The 18,986-nt window shown below is 40.2% G+C and overlaps 1 protein-coding gene and 1 pseudogene across 2 annotated transcripts in view; both read left to right on the forward strand.

The window, feature by feature from the left end:
• The first annotated feature begins 7,832 nt into the window (after positions 1-7,832).
• LOC143645798 (kynurenine--oxoglutarate transaminase 3-like) lies at positions 7,833-9,657 on the forward strand (annotated as a pseudogene).
• A 283-nt stretch (positions 9,658-9,940) lies between these two features.
• Positions 9,941-18,986, forward strand: part of CENPH (centromere protein H) — a 33,135-nt gene continuing 24,089 nt past the window's right edge. Inside the window, exons 1-4 of one of the 2 annotated variants that reach the window (XM_077117409.1) lie at positions 9,941-10,185; positions 11,608-11,663; positions 18,184-18,232; positions 18,591-18,665. In XM_077117409.1, coding sequence (XP_076973524.1) covers positions 10,052-10,185; positions 11,608-11,663; positions 18,184-18,232; positions 18,591-18,665 — 314 coding nt within the window. In that variant the 5' untranslated portion in view covers positions 9,941-10,051. Of the gene's footprint in view, positions 10,186-10,769; positions 11,004-11,607; positions 11,664-18,183; positions 18,233-18,590; positions 18,666-18,986 lie in introns of those variants that run through there. The other variant, XM_077117410.1, reaches the window with a different exon arrangement.

The following is an 18,986-nucleotide window of genomic DNA, read 5'->3' on the forward strand; positions in this document are numbered from 1 at the left end:
AGAGGTTTTCCATTTCTGTTCGTATATTCAGCATTAGTTGTCTCAGCTCCTGTATCTCATTTGAACTATTGGTTTGTTCCTTTGACTGGGCCATATTTTCAATTTTCTGAGCGTGATCCGTTATCTTCTGCTGGCGTCTGGGCATTTAGTCAGATTTCCCTGGGTGTTGGACCCAACAGGTTGAAAGATTTTTCTGTGAAATCTCTGGGTTCTGTTTTTCTTATCCTGCCCAGTAGGTGGCGCTCGTGGCACACGTTTGTCTGCGGGTCCCACCAGTAAAACGTGCTGTGGGTCTTTTAACTTTGGAAAACTCTCGCCGTGGGGGAGGTTCACCAGCCAAAGCGGCTTGGAAGAGTGCCAGCCGGCCCGGGGGTCCGAACGCGGGGAGGGTCGCTGGCCGCCACAGCCCGGGAGAGCACCCATCTGAATTTCCTAGTTGGCCCGGGGCGCCAAGCGTGGCAGGAGGGCGCCAGCTGCCGCAGCCCGGGAGAGTGCACTGTTCCCAGCCGGACCGGGGAGTCACGTGTTTGGGAGGGAACCCCCCGGTCACCGTTCTCTGCGGTCTGGGGATTTCCGATCCAATTCTCTCAGTTGGTCCGGTGGGCCTCGCGTGGTGGGGGCGCCAGCCGCCGCGGCTTGAGGGGACCGCCTGCCCAATTCTGCCAGCTGGCCTGGGAAGGAGGAAGGGAGGGACTCCGGCCGCTTGCCGCCCCGCCCAGGAAAGCCCGCGCCCCTCGGCGATCTCACCAGAGCTGGTTCTCCCAGACAGTCAGCCGTTCCAGAATGGGGTACGCTGTCTTTTTGATCTCTGTCGTGGCTCTGGGAGCTGTTCTGTATCGTTTCTACTCCCCTAGTAGCTGTTCTGGAGGAGGAAAGGTAGGGTGGCAAGGCTGTCGAGGACGGTGGCAGAGGAGCCGGTAAAGGCGGAAGAGGGCATGGTGGTGGTTGGAGAGCCGCGGTGTCCCCGCGGGACAGGAAGGTTTTGCAGAAGGTCTGGCTGAGGAGGCAGTTGCAGACCTGATCGCAGGCCTCTCCCTCCCGTAAGGACTAGTTTAGTTACTATTTTGAATGGAATTGTTTCCTTAATTGACTCTTCAGTTAGGTCTATGCTTGTGTATAAATAATGATTTTTTTTTTTTTTGCATGGGCAGTCATCAGGAATCGAACTGGGGTCTCCTGCATGGCAAGCAAGAATTCTGCCTGCTGAGCCACCACGGCCCACCTAAACATTGATTTTTGCATGTTAATCTTATATCCTTCTACCTTGCTGAATTTGTTAGCTCAAGAAGCTTTGTTGTAGATTTCTCAGGATTTTCTAGGTGTAGTATCATGTCATCTACAAATAATGAAAATTTTACTTCTTCCTTTCCAATTTGAATGCCTTTTATTTCTTTTTCCTGCATGATTGCTCTAGCTATAATTTCTAGTACAATGTTGAATGATGGTGGCAGAGGGCATCCTTGTCTCATTCCTGATTTTAGGGGGAAGGCTTTCATTCTCTCATCACTGAGTACAATGCTGGCTGTGCATTTTTTAACATATATCCTTTATCACATTGAGGAAGTTTCCTTTGATTCCTACCTTTTCAAGATTTTTTTTTCAATGAGAAAAGGATGTTAATTTTTTTTCAAATGCTTTTTCAGCATGCATCACTCGATATGATCATGTGATTTTTTTCCCTTTAATATGCTATATTACATTGATTTTCTTGTGATGGACCATCTTTGCATCCTGGTATAAAACCCACTTCATTGTGGTGTATAATTATTATTATTATTATTATTTGCTGATTAAACTTTTTAAAAAATTTTTTATTAATTTGAAAAAAAAACAAGAAAGAAACACGAACATTCTGAATATATGTTCCTTCCGTTCTACATATATCATCAGTAATTCACAATATTATCACATTGTTGCACATTCATTATCATGATCATTTCTTAGAACATTTGCACCAATTCAGAAAAAGAAATAAAAAGACAACAGAAAAATAAAACAAAAACAGAAAAAAAAAATTTTACATACCATAGTCCTTACCTCTCCCTTTCATTGATCACTAGTATTTCAAACTAAATTTATTTTAACATTTGTTCCCCCTATTATTTATTTTTATTCCATATGTTAAACTCATCTTTTGACAAGGCAGATAAAAGGAGCATCAGACACAAGGTTTTCACAATCACACAGTAACATTGTGAAAGCTGTATGATTACACAATCACCATCAAGAAACATGGCTACTGGATAGTTTGATTGAACGCCTTAAGTACTTGGACTCTCAGGTAGGACATGAGATTTTGCTGGTTTGTCCAGAGTGATGCCCTGATGAATCCCAGAGTGATTCGATCAGTGAGTGGAAAAGTATCTGCAAAGCCCCCTTCAGGTAGTGGTGAGAATGGGGAGAAGTTCAACTTCCCCAAGTTGAATTCTTGGTATTCTCACAAGCAGTGTGGACAAAAAAGGTATAGGCAGAGTCCCCAGTCTTGGGGTTTGTTTGTATGAAACTTAACCCTGCAAAGGATAGGTCAAGTCTACTTGGAATTTAGGCCTAAAAGTCACCCCGAAGAGAGCCTCTTTTGTTGCTCAGATGTGGGCTGTCTGTCCAGCCAACACAACGAGCAGTCTCACCACCCTACCCTTCTTTAAGTGGGGCATGACTCCCAGGGGTGTGGACCTTCTTGGCAATGTGGGACAGAGATCTTGGAATGAACGGAGACTCAGCATCAAGGGATTGAGAAAAACCCTAGAATGAGCTGAGACTTAGCATCAAGAGATTGAGAAAACCTCGACCAAAAGGGGGAAGAGGGAAATGAGACAAAGTGTCAATGGCTGAGAGATTCCAGAGTCGAGAGGTTATCCTGGAGGTTATTCTTATGCATCAAGTAGATATCATCTTGTATTCAAGATGTAATGGAGTGGCTGGAGGGTACTGCCTGAAAATGTAGAGCTGTTTTCCAGTAGCCATGTTTCTTAAGGATGATTGAATAATGATACAGCTGTCACAATGTGACTGTGTGATTGTGAAAACCTTGTGTCTGATGCTCCTTTTATCTACCTTGTCAACAAAGGAGTAGAACATATGGAATAAAAATAAATAATAGGGGAAACAAATGCTAAAATAAATTCAGTTTGAAATGCTAGTGATCAATGAAAGCAAAGGGTAAGGGGTATGGTAGGTATAATCTTTTTTTTTTTCTTTCCTGTGTTTGTTTTATTTCTTTTTCTATTGTCTTTTTATTTCTTTTTCTGAATTAATGCAAATGTTCTAAGAAATGATGAATATGCAACTAAGTGATGATATTGTGGATTACTGATTATGTATGTTGTTTTATTTTGTTTCTTTATTTTTTTAATTAATAAATAAATTAAAAAAAAAAAAAAGAAGAAGAAACATGGCTGCTACAACACAGCTCTACATTTCCAGGCAGTTCCCTCCAGCCTCTCCATTACATCTTGGTTAACAAGGTGATATCTACTTAATGCATAAGAATAACCTCCAGGATAACCTCTCGACTCTGTTTGGAATCTCTGGCCACTGACACTTTGTCTCATTTCACTCTTCCCCCTTTTGGTCGAGAAGGTTTTCTCAATCGCTTGATGCTGGGTCTCAGCTCATTCTCGAGTTATTCTCAATCCCTTGATGCTGAATCTCAGCTCATTCTGGGATTTCTGTCCCACGTTGCCAGGAAGATCCACACCCCTGGGAGTCATGTCCCAGGTAGACAAGGGGAGGGCAGTGAGTTTGCTTGTTGTGTTGGCTGGAGAGAGAGGTCACATCTGAGCAACAAAAGAGGTTCTCTTGGGGGTGACAGTTAGGCCTAATTTTAAGTAGGTTTGACCTATCCTTTGTAGGGTTAAGTTTCATATGAACAAACCTGAAGACTGGGGGTTCAGCCTATGACTTTGGTTGTCCACACTGCTTGTGAGAATATCAAGAATTCAACTTGGGGAGGTTGAATTTTCCCCCGTTCTCACCATTCCCTGAAGGGGACTTTGCAAATACTTTTCCAGTCACTGATCAAATCACTCTGGGATTCATCGGGGCATCACTGTAGACAAACCAACAAAATCTCATGTCCTACCCAAGGTTCCATTACTTTTGTTGTTCAACCAACTATCTACATAAGTTATATTAGGAGATGCAGTAGTCAAAATATAAATTTTGTACCAAATAAGCATTTTTTGCTTTAGTCTCACACATAAGTTGAAATTTTAAAATATTTATTACAATCTATTTTCAGCACCCTGCAGTAATGACATTTGTTCTTCCTCATGCAAAACATTTTTAAATTTGTACATTTAGTCAGTATTATTATACACTCCAGCCTTCCTAGATTATACCATCACAATGTTTATCGTCTATCTTTCTTTGTGATTTCATTTATGCCCCCAGCCCTCCTCCCTCTATCATTCTCACCCTTCAGCTTCATTCAGTGTTTTAACATAATTGTATTACATTTAGGTAATATGGTGCTGTCCATTTCTGAGTTTTTATATTCAGTCTTGTTGTACAATCTGTATCCCTTCAGCTCCAGTTAACCAATATCTTACCCTATTTCTATCTCCTGATGGTCTCTGTTGCCAACAAAATATTCCAAGTTTATTCACTAATGTCAGTTCATATCAGTGAGACCATACATGATTTGTCTTTTTGTTTTTGGCTAATCCCACTCAGCATAATGTCCTTAAGGTCCATTCATGTTGTTACATGCTTCATGACTTTATTCTGTCTTACAGCTGCATAATATTCCATCGTATGTAAATGCCACAGTTTTTTTAGCCACCCATCTGTTGATGGACATTTTGGCTGTTTCCATCTCTTGGTAATTGTAAATAATGCTGCTATAAACATTGGTGCGCAAATGTCCATTTGTGTCCTTGCTCTCATGTCCTTTGAGTAGAGACAGCATATAGATGGGTCGTGTTTTTCAATCCATTCTTCCAGTCTACGTCCTTTTATTGGTGATTTTAATCCATTAACATTTAGTGTTATTACTGCACGGGTAGTACTTTCTTCTACTATTTTGTTTTCCGGATTTTATGTGTCATATCTAATTTTCCTTCTTTTTACTCATAGTGTTCCTTTCTACACTCTTCTCCATACCTCTCTCCTCTGTCTTTTCATATCTGTCTCTAATGCTCCCTTTAGTATTTCTTGCAGAGCTGGTCTCTTGGTCACAAATTCTGTCACTGATTTTTTGTCTGAAAATTTTTAATTTCTCCCTCATTTTTGAAGCACAATTTTGCTGGATATAGAATTCTTGGTTGGCAGTTTTTCTCTTTTAGTAATAAATATATCATCCCACTGTCTTCTCACCTCCATGGTTTCTGCTGAGAGATCTATGGATAGTCTCATTGGGCTTCCCTTGTATGTGATGGATTGCTTTTCTCTTGCTGCTTTTAAGATTCTCTCTTTCTCTTTGACCTCTGACATTCTGGTATCAGATGTAAGTGTCTTGGAGTATGTCTATTTGGGTCTATTCTCTTTGGGGTACACTGCACATCTTGGATCTGTAATTTAAGTCTTCCATAAGAGTTGGGAAATTTTCAGTGATAATTTCCTCCATTAGTGTTTCTCCTCCTTTTCCTTTTCCCTTCTCTTCTCTTTCTGGACACCTACAACACATATATTTGTGTGCTTCATGTTGTTATTCAGTTCCCTGAGTCCCTGCTCATAGTTTTCCATTATTTTCCCTATATTTTCTTTTGTTTGTCGGATTTCAGATGTTCCATCCTCCAGTTCACTAATCCTATCTTCTGCCTCTTGAAATCTGACATTGTAGGTTTCCATTGTTTTTTTCATCTCTTCTACTGTGCCTTTCATTCCCATAAGTTCTGTGATTTGCTTTTTCAGAGTTTCAATTTCTTCTTTTTGTTCATTGCTTGCCTTGTTTATATCCTCCCTCAATTCATCTATTTGATTTTTGATGAGGTTTTCCATGTCTGTTCAAACTTTATGAATTAATTGTTTCAACTCCTGTATCTCATCTGAATTGTTGGTTTGTTCCTTTGACTGGGCCATATCTTCAATTTTCCTAGTGTGATCTGTTATTTTTTGCTGGCATCTAGGCATTTAACTACGTTAATTAGTTTATTCTGAAGATTGTTTTCACTTCTTTTACCTAGGGTTTTCTTGCTGGATGAATTTGTTGTCTATCTGTTCTTTGACATTAAGTTTAGCTTTATCTGGACCTCTAACTTAAGTTTTGTTTAACAGAGGAGAATTTTTCAGTTCTTGTTTTCTTGTTTCTTGTCCTACTTGTGTGGTGCCTTACCCGCCCCCGCCCCCCCCCACACACACACACATAGGAGGGTCTACTTAGGTACTATAGACCCCAGCCAGATTTTCCCAGACCAAACTGGCCTCCTATCAGGAGGAAAGAGTCACCTGTGTTGGTTTTCCCTGAGGGTGAGACCCAGCAGGTTGAAAGACTTTCCTGTGAAGTCTCTGGACTCTGTTTTTCTTATCCTGCCCAGTATGTGGTGCTTGTCTGCCTGCAGGTCCTACCAGCATAAGATGATGTGGTACCTTTAACTTTGGTAGACTCTCCCTGCTGGGGGCGTGGTGGAGACAGAGGACAGTTTGTAGGCTGGCTTTAATGACTTCAAATTACCAAGCCCTGGTGTCTGAATTTCTTGATGGAGGGATTCCACCTGAGTTGGGCTTCACCCCTCCCCTGGGGAAGGCACAAGCTCCAGATAAGCCACCAAAAGAGCTCACTTCTGCCTATGCCTGGGGCAGCTGCAGCCTTAGAATCCCCACTGGGGTATCGAAAGGCAGCCAAGCTTTTGTAGAAACACAGCCACAAAAACCTCTGTTTCCTTCTTTTCTTTTCCCCCCTTTTTCTGTCAGTACTGCCCCCTTGGCGCTGGGGCAAAAATGAGCAACCTCCACTTTGATCAGGTTCACCTAAGCTGGGGGCCTATTTTTAGTAGTCAGAATTTGTTAATTAGTTCCACAATTGGCGTTTGGTTGTGCTCAGTTCCTTCTGCTGGTAAAGTCCTTTCCTTTCCCCTCTGGGAAGCGGCCTGTGGGGGAGGGGCTCTGGCCACCGCAGCTTGGGGAACTCACAGTTCTGGGGGGTGCTTGCAGCCGGTCCAGCTGGTCCAGAGTGGGGTACGCTGTGTGTTGGGTCACTATCGTGGCTCCAGGAGCTGTTCTGTACTGTTTCTGGTTATTTAGTAGTTGTTCTGGAGGACGACCTAAAATGCGCACGTTGTTAAGCCACCATCTTGGCCTGGAAGTCCTGTTAGTGTATAATTATTTTAATGTATCATTGGATTCATTCTGCTAGGATTTTGTTGACAATTTTTGCATCTATATTCATTAGGGAGATTGGCCCATAATTTTCCTTTCTTATAGTTTCTTTACCCAGTTTTGTTATTAGAGTGATGTTAGCTTCATAAAATGAACTATGTAGTGTCCTTTTTCCTCAATTTTTTGGAAATATTTGAGTAGAACTGGTGTTCCTTCTTTTTGTAGTATTTGATAAAATTTCCCTGTGAAGCTCTCCCTTTACCTCTTCCAGCTGTGAACCACCCATGCTATCAGTGGTCTCCTCCCCAATCCAAGCCTGAGTTCAGACCCAAGTCAATTCGTGCCCAAGTTCCTCCCCCACATCTGAATTACTTTCAACCAAGCCCTCAAGCCCTGGGAAACAGAATTGCCAGCTGAGCTAGGCATTGTTTTGGCCCTGAGAAGACTCTGCTGCCTTGACTATAGAACAGAATTCCTGAAGACAATTTATTCTTCAAAAATTCTTGACTTCTTTACTTTCGCTAAAATGTCTTTGAAATTCGAAAATGCAAAAAGAATAGAAGGACCTGATAGCAATGTTGGCTGCAGATCCTTCAATCCAAATAAAGAAAATCCTTGTGACAGTAGGAGCATATGGACCTCTTTTTAGTGCTATTCAAAGATTAATTGATGCTGGAGATGGGGTCATCGAGCCTTTCTATGACTGCTATGAGCCTGTGTGAGAATGACTGGAACAACACCTGTTTTTTTTAATCCTTTTTTTTTTTTTGGTATACTGTATGGCTGGGCTCACATTTCATTCTTTTTCCTCTCTCTCTCTCTCTCTCTCTCTCTCTCTCTCTCTCTCTCTCTCTCTCTCTCTCTCTCTCTCTCTCTCTCTCTCGCTCGCTCGCATCTTTTTTTTTTTTAACATGGGCAGGCATCAACAATCCAACTCGGGTCTCAGGCATGGCAGGCAAGAATTCTGCCACTGCCAACACCTGTTTTTATGCTAAAATCTAAACCTGTTGATGGAAAAAAAAATGGTCTACTTCTCACTGGATGTTGGATCTTCAAGAGCTCGAAAGTGAATTTAATTCCAAAACCAAAGCTATTGGGTCACAGTGGCTCAGCAGGTAGAGTTCTCGCCTGCCATGCTACAGATCCATGTTCGATTCCCAGTGCCTGCCCATGCAATAAGTAAATAAATAAATAAAAATAAAACCAAAGCTATTGTACTAAATATTCCACAATCCCATTGGCAAGGTGTGTACCAAAGAAGAACTCCAAGTAATTACTAACTTTTGCATCAAATATGACACACTCTGCATCAGGGATGCGGTTTATGAACGGCTTGTGTATTTTGGAAATAACCATTTAAAAACAGCCTCTTTTCCAGACACATGGGAAAAAACAATAACAATATTTATTTGTTACTCGGGCACGGAAGGCGGGGATTAGGAAGTGCTGGAAAGACTTTCAGCATAACTGGCTAGAAGCTTGGCTGGTCTATTGGTCCTAACCATTTGATCAAACATTCACAGACAGTTCAACAAAATACCATCTATACTTGTGCAGTTCCTTACAGGAAGCGCGAGATTTGTGGATTGACATAAAGTGCATGGATGACCCAAAACGTTACTTTCTCTGCTGAGAGAGTTAGAAGTATGTGCTCCAGTAGCCCTGTTTCTTGAAGATGATTATATAAAGCTTCCGCAATGTGACTGTGTGATTCTGAAAACCTTGTGTTTGATGCTCCTATTATCTACCTTATCGACAGATGAATGAAACATATGGATTTAAAATGAATAAATAACAGGGGGAACAAATGTTAAAATAAATTTAGTAGATTGAAATGCTAGTGATCAATGAAAGGGAGTGGTAAGGGGTATGGTATGTATGAATTTTTTTTTGTTTTCTTTTTCTTTCTTTTTCTGAATTGATGCAAATGTTCTAAGAAATGATCATGATGATGAATATACAACTATGTGATGATATTGTGAGTTATTTATTACATATCAAGAATAGAATGATCATATGGTAAGAATGTTTGTGTTTGTGTATTGTTAAGTTGAATTTAAAAAAAGAGAAAAAGAGATCGGATGGTCCATTTACTTGAAACATGTTGGGGTAAAACATATAGTTTCTGAGGGAAGGTACTTCATTGCTGATGTGTCTTTGCTAGATGCAGACCTTTCTGATATGAAGAACAACGTACCTTATGACTATAAATTTGTGAAATGGATTACTAAAAATAAGCTGTCAGTCATGACTGTTTCAGCATTCTGTAACGCAGAGACCAAGTTACAGTTTGAGAAATTTCTGCGATTTTTCCTCATTAAAAAAGATGGTACACTGGGTGCTGCTGAGTAGATCATTAGGATATATGGAATAACCAGAAATATTAGTATTTGCAGGTAGTATTAATTTTTGTTATTAGGTGACTTAGTATGGAATTGTTGCATAGTACCGCCACCTGCTGGCTATTGTAAAACATTTCAGCACAAATGGGTATTAAATATTTCTGCTGTTTTTCCAAAGATGTTAACCGTACTCTTAACAATATTAGGGAGAGCTGATTGTTGGTTTCAGCTGAAATTTATTAAAACACTGCCTATCACACACACAAAGAATCCCCCTCCGCAGCCGTCCGGCTCTCGGCTTCCCTTCGTGAAGCGGAAGGGGCGGGGCCAGCGGCGCGTTTGACCCCGGCCACTTCCGGTCCTCGGCTCGGCGGCGGGAATCTCCTCTGAGGCGCGGCCCGTTTGCTGGCCCTTCTCCCCTCCCGCGTGCCAGCTCTCCGCGCCAGCCGGCCATGGAGAAGCAGCCGGAAGCGAGAGCCGTCGCCGAGCCCGCGGACTCGGGCGCGGAGGGCGGGGAAGACGGGCAGCTGCCGGTCGCCGGCGCCGAGGCGGCGGGCAGCGAGGATCGCAAGACCCTGCTGCTCAGGTTTTCGCTCTGGCCGCGTCGTGCCCAGGAGCTCCGCCCGCCCCTTGGTCGGAACGTCCGGGCTTTGAGTTCCGCCTCAGTCACCCTCGGTGTGACTCTTCCCGGCGCGCCGAAGCGCCCTGACCCCTTGGAAGGATGGCGCCCTCGGTCTCGTCGCGTGGGGGCGAGTGGCGCGGCGCCCGGGCCTTCGCGCCGCCCCCGGCCGCCCTTCCCCGCCCGCGCGGCGGGCGACCTCCCCGGGCCCCGGCGGCGCGACCTCCCCGGGCCCCGGCGGGCGACCTCCCCGGGCCCCGGCGGGCGACCTCCCCGGGCTCCGGCGGCGCGACCTCCCCGGGCCCCGGCGGCGCGTCCTCCCCGGGCTCCGGCGGGCGACCTCCCCGGGCTCCGGCGGGCGACCTCCCCGGGCCCCGGCGGGCGACCTCCCCGGGCCCCGGCGGCGCGACCTCCCCGGGCTCCGGCGGCGCGACCTCCCCCGGCCCCGGCGGGCGACCTCCCCGGGCCCCGGCGGCGCGTCCTCCCCGGGTTCCGGCGGGCGACCTCCCCGGGCTCCGGCGGGCGACCTCCCCGGGCCCCGGCGGCGCGTCCTGGCCCTGCGCTGCGCGAGGGGGCCCCGCCCTTGTGTCCTAGAGCTGTGACCCTTTTTCAGCGAGAAGCTTGAATTAGTCTCGTCGCCTCTCGAGGAGGACGGCGTTTATGCTTTTCCTCCGAGCAGCTACTAGGGGAGGCTTGTTGAGAAGGGACATCCGTCTTCTCAGCCTGGGGTGGGTTAAACCACCTTGGGCCTACCTGCCTCTACCTGTTTTCTGTGGCCACTCGAGGTAGGAGTGGTTTTATGTGTTTGAGAGGTTAGGTGGGAGAATCACGAGAAGAATGTTTCATAACACGTGGAACTTATGTGACGTTTCAGTGCCCGTAAATGAGAACTTGATGGAACACAAACCTGATGCTAACACGGCAGAGTTGAGTGATTGCACCTGAAACATGACTTAAAAAGCCTTGAGTCTTTACTCTCGGCTCTTTACAAAAGAAGTTTGCCACTTTCTGCTTTAAAATCATAAGGGTGTTTCTGTTGTTTTTCTGAATGAGCGTTGTGACAATATTTTGACTTGAGCACTGAGCTGAAAGGCTTGGCTGATAAACGTCTTGCAGCTTTACTTTTAAAAGGTCCCTCTTACCTACAATATGAAATATTTCCTCATAGGTCGCATTGTCCCACTGTATTCCATTTTGTGTCTTCCTGTGAGACCTCAAGTTCTTTATGCCCGTTTTAAAGAAAATGAGGCCAAATTGGGAGACATTAATAGTGAATTTATTTGTACTTAAGTTGTTGCATCAGCTTCCAGAAAAGATGAGTTGGTTTATCAAATAGTAATGAATAAAACCTCAGTCAATAATATGACTTTCTGCTCTATTTATTTTCAGACTGAGAGCACAAACAAAACAACAACTTTTGGAATATAAATCAATGGTTGATGCAAGTAAGTACTTTCGTTTTAAGTATCTTCATTGTCAGATAAAGTTTTGTGAATTTAATGAGAATGCTACTCTCAGAAAAAGTACATCAACTTTACAGAAAATTGTTTCTTCATGGAATGGAAGAGATAGTATAATTACAGGGCTATGCCTTTAAGAGGTAAAAAAGTAATATTTTAGGGTTGCCCTAGCTCTCAAACTAATTAGGGATTCAAGAAATATATATAAGACAATTAGCAATACAGGACATTTCAGTTCTCTATATCATAGAACTGGGAAATTATTGTGGGTTGAAAATCATAGAGCCTGCTATGATCAACAACTTGAGCAGAACAGATGATTTTAAAGCAAGTGATCTCAGATCTCTACCTACAGAAGCAGTAGATTAAAAGAACGAGAGACTGGAAGGAGATAAGCTTAAAAATGTGGGTGACAATTTGCAAGTCCAAACACAGAATAAGATTTAAAGTTATCTTTTAAATTATAATCTGGAAGTTTCAGGAACCAAGTTTGCCAAGAGAGTAGCAGAAATCATGGATTTAGTCCTCTTAAAGTAATAGCCATCTGTATCACCTGCTTTATAAGCCCTTGGGTCACAAAGATAGGTTTTGGCAAATCTTTTTTTCTCTGTGAAAAAGGCTGAAGAATAAAAGCAAATAATAGATTAGGATGAATTAAGAATTGTAGAAAAACCCAGTGACCTCCTTAATGCCTTCGTCATTTCACCTGACTCCGTAATGGAACTTAGGTACTTTTTGACCTCAGCTCAAGCTCTTTTCTAAGGCTGAAGGTCTAGAGGCAATTCTGGCGTGTTTTCCACATGATATTCCAGGACTTGTGAAGTTGTATTTTATGCAAAAAATAGTGGCTGGATTATAGTCACTATCATTCCCTGAACCTCTCTTCTGCTTATTATAACTAGTGAACTATGGAACCATGATGTAAACCAGGCCTTCTTGCCTCCAAAACCCATGATTTTCCCATTCTATCAATATTGCTTACCCCAAAGATACCAGTAGGCTCCTGTCTTTTCCCTGAATGAGCTAATGGTCTTTTTGTTTCCAAATCCCGTGTTCCTTCTATAAAGCCAATAATGTTTACCTCAAAGATAAGAGGTAGAACATGGCTAATGCATTTTGCTAACATAATAGTCCATATGTTTAAAAAAAGATAATATCTTAAGAAGGCAGGCTGTGGGAAAACCTATTCAAAATTTGTATTATTGAGGAAATACGTATATAGGCATTCCTGCTTTCATTCAACTCATTTTTAAGTGCCACCATGCTAGGCATGGAGATAGGATGTTGAACTATAGACTTTGCCCTCAGGGAGCTTATGTTCTAATGGAGCAAATTGGGTCAACAAAGAAATATGTGAGATAATATGGGTTGTGGTAAGTGTGATTAAGAAAATAATGACATGAATAGTTTAGTTGAACACCATAAGTACATGGAATCTTGAATAGGGCATGAGATTCTGTTGGTTTGTCCAGGTTAGTGTGATACTCCAGTATATCCCAGAGTAATTTGGGCAGTGAATTAAAAAGTATTTGCAAGGTTCCCTTGGGAGACTGGGGAGAAGGGAGGAAATATTTAACTTGCCCATTTGGAGTATTTCTGATACTCATAAGCAGTGGGAACAACCAAATCAATAGGCCGAGTCCTGTATCTTGGGCTTCGTCCCTCTGGGGCTTATTCCTGCAAAGGATAGGCTAAGTCTTCTTAAAATTAGGCCTAACAGTCACCCCCAGAGAACCTCTTCTTTTGCTCAAATGTGGCCTCTCTCTCTAAGCCAGCTCAGCAGGTGAACTCACTGCCCTCCCCCCAATGTGGGGCATGACTCCCAGGGGTGTAAATCTCCTGAGAACATGGGACAGAAATCCCAGGGTGAGCCAGGACCCAGCATCAAGGGATTGAGAAAGCCTTGACCAAAAGGGGTGTTTGGGGTTCTCTAGAGAAACAGAATCAGCAAGAGATATCTGTAGATATAAAATTATAAAAGTGGCTCACATAACTGCAGGAATGTAGAGTTGAAGGTTTATAGGGCAGGCAGCAAGCTAGCAACTCCGATGAATGTCCTCAGTGCACTCCATAGGAGACTGGAGTTCATTGAGGACTGAAGCAGAAAGAATGACTCTCTTCTGAATCCTCCTTAAAAGCCATCTGGTGATTAGATTAAGCATCATTCATTGCAGAAGAACTCCCCTTAACTGATTACAAATGCAGTCAGCTGTGGATGCAGCCAGCGTGTTCATGGTTTAAGTCCACGAAATGTCCTCATAGCAACAGACAGGCCAGTGCTTGCCCAACCAGACAACCAGGCACCATCACTGGCCAAGTTGACACAAACCTAACCCTGACAAGGGTGATGAGAGAAAAGAGACAAAATAGTTTCAGTGGCTGAGAGATTTCAAACAAGAGTCGGGAGGTTATTATGCATTATATAGATATCCTTTTTGGTTTGTGGTGTGTTGGAGTGGCTGGAGGGAAGTACCTGAGGCTGTTGAGCTATGTTCCAGTAACCTTGATTCTTGAAGACAATTGTATAAAAATATAACTTGTAGTGAGACTGTGGGATTGTGAAAACCTTGTCTGTTGTTCCTGTTGTCCAGGCTATGGACAAATGAGTAAAAAAAATATATATGGATGAAAAATGGATAAACAAAAAGGGGACCAAAAGGTAGAATAAGTTGGGTGGGTGGAAATATTGGTGGTTGGTGAGGGGGAAGGGTGGGGGTACAGCATGTATGAGTGTTTTCTTTTTTGTTTTTATTTTTCTGGAGTGATGCAAATATTCTAAAAAATGATCATGGTGATGAATACACAACTATGTATTCATGATGATGTTGTAAGCCATTGATTGTACACCATGTGTGGAGTGTATGTCTGTGAGGGTTTATCAGTAAAAATATTTTTTAAAAAGAAGAAAAGAATGACGTGGATAAGAGGAAGGGACAACTTTATTAGGGATAGCTTCTCTGAGATGACTTTAGAGCTGAGACCCAAGTGATACAAGAGTCTTCCTTGTCATAACAGCCCTTGTTTTTCCTATATAGATATTTTCATTTTTAAGGGATTGTGATATCTGAAAACTTGGGTAGATGTGGTAGCATACACTGGAATTTTTACACCTGAAGGAGGGGACAGATTTTTAAATCAGGCCACAAGAAATTAAATTATAGTCTTACTTTGTTTGTCTTTCTTTTGTGTAATTTCCCATTTTGGGGTTTTTTTTTTTTTCTGTTTTTCTGTTGTATAATTTCCTGGTTTTTTTTTTTAATGCAATTTTATTAAGATACATTGACAACACCATAGAATCCATCCAAAGTATGCAATCAATGCAAATATCATAGTATCTTCACATAATTGTGACATTTATTACCATGCTCAATTTTAGAACATATTCATTACCCCAGAAAATGAAATAAAAATATTAAAAAAAACCTAAAACATCTCTGACTTCTTAAACTCCCCCCGCCATTATTGACCCCTGTAGTGATGTGGTACATTTATTACTGTTAATGAAAGAATATTAAAATATATTACTGTGGACTACAGTCTATGGTTTGTAATAGTTAAGTAGTCTTGAAGGAAGATAGTTATCTAAAATTGATTCTTTTATCATTATATATATATGTATATATCTTAGACTTTATTGCCTAAAGGATTTTCTTAATGAAAGCATCAATTTCAAGGATGGAGTTTGAGCTTTGACAAATATATATGTCAGCATAACTATCACTATCATCAACATATAGAACATTTCTATTATATCAAAAGGTTCCCTTGTGCCCCTTCAAGTCAGTTCCCCAAATCGCCCCAGCAACCACCAATTAATTTTCTATTACTATAAATTATATTCATCTTTTAGACTTGTGCTGCCCATATAGCAGCCAGTAACATATGTGCCTTTTCTAAATCAAATTTATTAAAATTAAATAAAATTAAGAATTTGTTCTTCTAGCTACCGTATTGGTTAGCATGAATATGAAACATTTCCATCATTCAGAAAGTTAAGACAATGCTGCTCTAAAATTTGATGTAAATAGAATTATATAGTACATATTTTTTCATGTCTGGTTACTTTGTTTTAATTGAGATATCATTCACATAACATAAAACTCATGGTAAGGTGTACAAATGAGTGATTTTTAGTATATTCATAATGTTCTGCAACCATTGCCGTTACCTAATTCCAGAACATTTCCATCATTCCAAAAAGAAACCCAGCACCTGTTAGTAGTCCTGTTAGTAGTTACTCAGTATGTCTGGCTACTTGCTCAGTGTATTTTTGAGATTCATCTATTTTGTATGCATCATTAACTCATTCCTTTTTGCTGTGGGTGGGTTAATGTTTCATTAACACTACAACATTTTTCTTTATCTGTTCACCTTTTGATGGTTATTTGGGTTGTTTCCAGTTTATACCTCTGATGAATAGAGCTGCTATGGAAAGTATTTGTGGACATATGATTTCATTTTTCTTTGAGTAAATACCTGGAAGTGACATTACAAAGTCATATGCTAAGTTACATGTTTAACATTTTATGAAACTGCCAAACAACTCCAGTATTTATACCACTACAGTACTTTCCCCTTAGCAATGTGTGAGATTTCAAATATTGAACATGACAACGCGGTATTGACAGTCTTCTTAATTTTAACCATTCTAATGAGTATATAGTTATAGCTCATGTTTTTTTAATTGATAAAACAACATACACAAATATTCTTAACATATGAACATTCCATACTTGATGTACAATCAGTGGCTCACATTATCATCACATAGTTGTATATTCATCGCCATGATTTCTTAGAAAAAGAAAGTCTCATACATGCCATCACACCCCTTACCCCTCCCTCTCATTGACTGCTAGTATTTCCATCTACCCAATATATGTATTTTGTTGTTGTTGTTGTTGTTGTTGTTTGCCTGGGCAGTCACTGGGAATCGAACCAGGTCTCCAGAATGGCAGGCGAGAACTCTGCCTGCTGAGCCATCGTGGCCTGCCCTACCCAATATATTTTAACCTTTGTTTCCCCTATTTTTTTTCTGTACCCTTTTCATTGATCATTAGCATTTCAGTCTATTCAATTTATTTTAACATTTGTTTCCCCTATTATTTATTTATTTTAAATCTGTATTTTTTACTCATCTGTCCATACCGTAGATAAAAAGAGCATCAGACACGTCATGTGGTTTTAATTTACGTTTCTATGTAACTAATGATGTTGAGCATCTTTTCATGTGCTTATTGGCCATTACTATATATTTTATGAAGTGTCTGTAGAAATCCTTGCTCATTTTTTAATTTCATCTTTGGTCTCATTGAGTTTTAAGAGTTCTTCATAAATGAATACAAATCCTTTTTCAGATCTATCTATATAGTGAATATTTTCTTATAGTTTGCCACTTGCCTTTTTATTTTTTTAACAGTGTCTTTGGAAGAGCAGAAAGTTTATTAATTTTGAAGAGGTAATTTATCAATTTTTTTCTTTTATGGTTTATGATTTTTGAGACCTAAGAAATCTACAAGCCCTCCTAAGTCACAGAGATTTTCTATGATGTTTTTAGAATTTTTATACTTTTGTTTAACATTAAGGCCTGTTATCCTTTTTGAGTTAATATTTGTATGTGGTGTAATGTAAGGGCCAAGGTTCTTTTTTCTTTCCCGTATGAAAATCCAAAAATACATAATCTATTGGTGTTGCTTTATAGTAGGTCTGTCAGTCAGCTACTGTGAGCCCTTCAACTTTGCTTTCCTTTGATAAAATTGCTTGCGTTATTCTAAGTCCTTTGCATTTCTGTATAAATTTTTAAATCATCAGTTTCTCTGGGAAGAGAACCTGATGGAATTTTGATTGGGGTTACATGAATCTATAATTGGAGAGAGATTATTAATAGTATTGAATTGTCCAATAAGGTACATGGTATGTCCTTCCATTAATTTAGGCCTGTAACCTGGTTCAGTATTATTTAGTGTACATGTCATACATATTTTCTTAAAATTTATCCTTAAGTATTTCATATTTTTGGATACTATTGCACATGTTTGTTTTTAATTTTGTTGTTCCTTGCTAACATATAAACATACAATTGCCTTTTTTGACATTGACTTTGTTCATTAATTTACTCTCTTTTATTTCCTATCATTCTATGAACTCTTCTGTCCAGTATGGTAGTTATTATCTCCATGTGGCTATTGAATACTTGAAATGTGCTTAGTCCTAATTAAGATGTGTTATAAATGTAAAGTTCACACAGAAGAATGTGGAATATCTCATTAATACATCTTATATTGATGACATGTTAAAACGATGATATTTTGATGATATTTTGTAGATCGTTTAGATTAAATAAAGTATGTTGAAATTAATTTCACTAGTTTCTCTTTACTTTTCTAATGGGAAAACTAGAACTTTAAAATTATATATGTGATTGGCATTTATGACTTACATTATATTTCGGCTGGGCAGCGCTGTTCTAAAATGTTACTAACTTTTAAAAATCCTTTGTTTGTAGATGAAGAAAAAACTCCAGAGCAAATCATGCAAGAAAAGCAAATTGAGGCGTATGTCTTACTTTTCAATTTTATTTGTGATTTTTACTAAGATTAAATCATATTATCCATCTTAGAAAATTGTCTTACCTTTTTCTTTCCTTTATTGAAATAATTTGTCCTCCCATATTGGGAAGGTGTTGATTTAGGGTAGAACTTACATATACAGTGATCTTATTATCAGTTATCAGGGTATCTCAGGAGATATTGATTTACCAAACCTATAAATGTGCCTCACTATGGTGAGCTTATAGAATACTTTTATTAAGATAGAGGCATTTTACTGTTTTCAAAGGTTTACTTTATATATTTAAGTATTTTAATTACTTTTTCTTATATTGCTGAAATTCTTTTTACATTTCTTTGTTAGTAAAATTGAAGACCTGGAAAATGAAATTGAAGAGTCAAAAATTGCTTTTGAAATGAAAAGTCTTGCATTAGAAAGGTAATTGTTACATATTAAATAAAACATTGTGAACTGGTTGCAAGATGGATTTGGGCGTGAAGTGGAGGGAATGTATTTACTAATCCAAATGAATTAGTCAAGTGAAATGATGATTAGATAATGGTTATACAAATTCTGAATCCTGAGAGAAAAGTTATAGCTCATTCATTGATGTCTTTATTTAAAGAAATTACATAAGATAAATGAGTAAATTTCAGTAAATACCATAGGAATATGAGGTTAAGCCCAGTTCTGTGTGTCAAGTATTATCTGGATTCATTTATTCCAGTACCTATTAATACATTAAGAGAACTGTCAAGA

Source organism: Tamandua tetradactyla, chromosome 9 (assembly GCF_023851605.1).
Source record: "Tamandua tetradactyla isolate mTamTet1 chromosome 9, mTamTet1.pri, whole genome shotgun sequence".
Classification (NCBI taxonomy): domain Eukaryota; kingdom Metazoa; phylum Chordata; class Mammalia; order Pilosa; family Myrmecophagidae; genus Tamandua; species Tamandua tetradactyla.